A 4731-nucleotide genomic window follows, 5' to 3' on the forward strand; every position below is an offset into this window, starting at 1 on the left:
GGCAGGGTCTGATTTTTCTTGCACTAGGGAACGGACACCCCCAAAGCAGGCACAGTCAAAACAGAATTCTTCATGGAAATACAAATTACTGGGTACAGACAGCTAAGAGCTGAAGTTTTTTGGAAACTGGCTGTTTAAATATACAACTACTGAACTCTCAGAACTGTAGTTGGAAAAGGGGTAGGGGGCAGGGAAGAGGGCATTTTAACTATGATAGCTAGGAATTTTTGTAGAGGAAGATACCTTGGGAACAGGAACATCAAAAATCTGGCCAGCAGAGCAGATCCATCCAGCCCACTCGAACCTGGGGGTGTTGCCAGCCAAGGGAGCGGCCCAGCACAGAAAGCAACTGCCTGGCCTGCAGTAGTTTGTCCACTGCTGCTGCAGTGGCCAGTGCTACCACCACTGCCTCTTTGAGCCCCAGGGCTCCCAAGAGGTCCCATGGTCCAGATCCAGTCTGGGGCATCAGGCTAGTTTGACACCCCTGCTCTTCAAGATGCGTTTAATTTCTGGCTGACAGGTGGAGCCACCCCAGCTCCCAGATGGTGCACAGCACCCTGCAGAGCCACGCTGCACCTGTGCAATGCAACAGCTGCTGCATGGGCGCCAAGTGTGTGTGTGTGGGGGGTCCTCACTGTCCCCCACTTCCCCGTGCTGCATGGGAGGCCTCTGCCACGAGCCCCAATCGTCGCTGCTACAGCTGGTGAGTGTGGGGCTCTTTTTTATTTTATTTTAAGTGCTGGGAGGCTGGGGCCTGGCAGGGGATGGGGCTAGATTCACTTATGTCTACAGAAATAATGGAATACAAGAAGTTTGACTGCCTTCAAAAATAAGACAACTAATTTATTTGTTCATTGGCAGATTAGAGGAATTAATTTAATCTCACACCTTTCCCTTCTTTCACAGGTATGACTTACCTTTGCTTCCATACTGTTCCAGAGGCAAATCATAAGGCACAGGAAAAGATGCCAATGACTTTTTATTTTCTGAAAAAAAATTCTCCTTCACATGGAAGTAATCTGTATCCAACCCCTGTGGAAAAATACACAGAAAGAAATTTGCCTTGTGCAAATAAAATGCTGTTTCAAGGAAAAGTGTCCCTCACCAATGACCAGCGTAGTTTTAAAAGAAGTTTGCTTCTCTATTTTGGGCATGAAGCAAAACATCAAAACATCCCCCAACCTTAGAAGTCCAGACTTGCTTCTCTCCTCTCTTCCCCCATCAGCTTGGCATTAATCCTCCTAGTCTCTTAAGCCTCTACCAACTCTACCAATACAACTCCATACTCAGTATGGAAAATTGGGCTTAGGGCCTTGTTTCTATCTAGGTAACTGCAATTAAATTGCCTGATACACTTGTAGGAACTAGAATAGGCAGTGTATCCCATCATAACATGGGGAGATGTTCTGAAAAACACGTAGAAGGCTGAACCTCTCTCAGGGGAACAACTTTCTATTTGATTTTTTGATGAATTATTCAAAACTAGGCCCAACCAAAATGTTGAGGACCTTAAATGCGTATGAGCGTAACATAATTTAGTTTATTAACTGAAAAAATTGTAGCCTTAAAAGGACTGAAGACTATACTAATCCAAAAGTATTTCTATGCCTAAAAATAAATTTCCAAACTCTGCAGAACACACAGCTCTCTACAAAAGCCTTAAGTAAATTCTGTCGTATGTCTTCATCAGAGCTGTAGTGTCTGTTAGTCTTTGGCATATGGCTTTGTTCCCTGAGTTTTGCTAGATTCTGGATTAATTGACTCTGTAATAGTACAAGCAAACAAGGCAAGAAGGCAGGAGCTCAGGCCTTCCTTAAGAACAAGTGAAAACACAGCTTTCCACATAAGGGAGAAAAGAAAAAAAAAAGGCACTGGCTGGATAACTGTGGGCACTAAATTACATTTTTAGGGCCTACTCTAGGACCTTTAAATTTAGTGAGAGTTTGGCCAATAACTTCAAACTTAGACTTTGGCTTCAAATATAAATTAACCTAAATGCAAAGGACTGACTGACAAAGAACTTCCAAGTTAATACCAATCAACTTCTGTATATGTAAGATTATAAGAAAGTTGGTAGGGTGCACATATGAAAATGTTCAGTTGGTTTACAGAGCAAAAAAAAGAAGTCAGATACCTAACTATTGCATTATGAAAGATTTTGTGGCAAGCAAGTCTCGATTGTTTTCACCTCCAAGAGGCTTCTACTGTTAGGGCTAGAGAAAATGTAAGCTGCAATGCAAGTAAGCTCAAGTTCATAATCAGGGCTGAAGTAGAACAGTAGCATCTAAAATATCTTTAGGATTTCCTAGTTCATAGAAAGCAGAGAGCCTACAACCAGACTTTTTACATACAACCCCTCTCACCAACAGATCTATTAGTATTAGTGCTACTGTCTTTTTTTTTTTTAATTGGGTGGGATCAAGTTGCAATCATTAACAACATTTTTAATTGCAAGCTGTGATAGTTCAATCAAATCACATAATTCAGGACACAAACTGACTGCCTACAGCATTCTCTCACACCCTCCACATACAGTATCACAGCTGGCTAGATCAAGGATGTCAAACATTCAGCCATGTGGGCCAGATAAGGGTACAGAGCTGGTCTGCAGGCTGGACTGACCCACATACTAACTCTGCATATTGGATTCAGCATGCAGGGCCCTTCCGGTGCTGGTACTGAATGCAGTGTGTATCCTGGCCCCGAGTGCAACATGCAGCAGGCCTTGGCCCAGTGCATGGCATGCCAAGCTGGTCCAGGGCATACATTGTACATGGCAGGCAGGGCCAGTCTGGGACATGTGCTTCATGTGGTGCCCACACTAGATAGGCCCTGCACACTGGATTTGGCACATGGAGCCAGGCTCTGGGCCCAATGTGGACCAGCCCTCAGTCTACTGTCCAGGGCTGGTCTGGCATAGGCAGTGCATGCCCTGGCCTAGCCCTGTGCTGCATACACTGCATATGTTGCCTTCAGTTTTGTGTACTACATGCAACATAAGGCTGGAACTGGTATGTGCTGTATGCAGCATGTGAAGTGAGTCAGACCCACAGGCAGCACGATAAGGCTCCAAGGCTGGTATCCAGCTACAGGCTGCATCTTTGACACCCCTGGGCTAGGTGAATTTGGAAGTCTTTAAAATCCCTCTGGTACATCAGATAGTGGTTTCTGACTATCATGATACAGAACTCAACGGATTAAGTCTGACCAGTACTAGACCTCAGACCACAAGGAGAAATGCAGTTTGAAATTTGAAAAATAACTGTCCAAGTGGCATGTAATACTTGAATAGAGTTGCTCAAGTAACCCAGCCCAGCAATTTGAACCAATTCAAATCAACTCTGAGCAAAAAAAGTATTCTGCCAGCACCTCTGTTGCACACTGGAGCTTAAAACAGTGCTTCTGAAGCAAGCAAGCAAATACAATAATGCATATAATAAACAAACATGCAGTATTTAACCTTCTAAGATTTATTGTTGATGTCTTCTTTACCTCTGGCCAGCCCTCTTAATTCCTTTATTTTTCTACCTCCTCTATTACCTGTCTCTTTCCTTTTGTCTTTAAAAAGATTAATTTTCTTTTAAGATAAGCTGGGAAGCATTTTTCTGTTCTGTATTGTCTTGTCCTGTTACATTATGTATTATCTTTGCTTCTCTTTTTTCCAGGCTTATCCTCATTTCTAGCACAATGCTTTGCACTTCTCTTCCTTGTCTTTCTCTGTATTCATTCACAGTCACACTTGCATATTTACTTTGCTTTGAAAGTCACTCTTCTTGCTATCTCCTTTCCCCTTTTCTGTAAGGTTCCATTAAAGTACTTATCTGTAAAACAGTAAACCAATAGGAATCTCTAGCCTCAAAAATACTATTTTTTCTACACAGCATCCTAGAGCAAAGAAAGTATGCGAACTAGACCAGTGGTTTTAACTTTTTTTCATTCGTGGACCCTTAAAAAATTTTTGAATGGAGGTGTGGACCCCTTTGGAACCTTTGAATGGAGGTGTGGACCCCATTGAATTGTAAGTGTGGGGAGTCGCATACATTTGACTGATCATAGTCATCTTTCATGACCCCTTAGACATTGTCTGTGGACCCCAAGGGGTCCACATACCACAGGTTGAAAACTACTGAACTAGGCCAACATACTCAAGGGTAAGATTGCCATGGTCTTGAGGTCACTTTCATACATCTCCGTTTTCATATTAAACATTTGTATATTTCTGACAACTTGATGCAAATTTGTAAGTATATCAGTTCTTTTTGCATGTACTACTTTGACTGCCAAATTCTATCAGATTGAAATTGTTTTCCAAAATTTATGAAGATATTATGCTTTGAGGGCTGGGTCTTAGCCCAGTACACTCCTGCAGACTAGGAAAAATATGTCAGATGGTTGCTCTCCTCAACAAAGAAGCAGCTGTCATCATTTACAACATTTACTACTTAGAGCAAAATCAGGTTGGTGCCAACAGCAGATCACAAACTTCTCTTGATTTAAAAAACAAAAACAAAAACAAAAAACAAACTTTAAAAAAATGCTCCTGTCTTTTCCAAAAGTTCACACAGACATATTTCCCTTTCTGTTTCCCTTTTACTCTGTCCCGGGGGGGGGTACAAGCATGGGGGAGAAAGGAGTCCTGCCTGTAGGGGAACTGGGACAGGGGTAACCCAATCCCAAAGGAAAAACCCTGGAAAAAAGAAAAAGCTTACCTGTTCTAGCACACCGAGGGCC

The 4731-nt window shown here is 42.5% G+C and overlaps 1 protein-coding gene across 2 annotated transcripts in view; it reads right to left on the minus strand.

Annotated features, from left to right (window-relative positions):
• TDP1 (tyrosyl-DNA phosphodiesterase 1) overlaps positions 1-4731 on the minus strand; it is a 201683-nt gene that overhangs the window by 32433 nt on the left and 164519 nt on the right. The window contains exon 14 of one of the 2 annotated variants that reach the window (XM_019518667.1): positions 918-1032. In XM_019518667.1, the coding sequence (XP_019374212.1) occupies positions 918-1032 (115 nt within the window). Of the gene's footprint in view, positions 1-917; positions 1033-4731 lie in introns of those variants that run through there. The other variant, XM_019518670.1, reaches the window with a different exon arrangement.

Source organism: Gavialis gangeticus, unplaced genomic scaffold (genome assembly GCF_001723915.1).
Source record: "Gavialis gangeticus isolate Ggan-Ray unplaced genomic scaffold, GavGan_comp1, whole genome shotgun sequence".
Classification (NCBI taxonomy): Eukaryota; Metazoa; Chordata; order Crocodylia; family Gavialidae; genus Gavialis; species Gavialis gangeticus.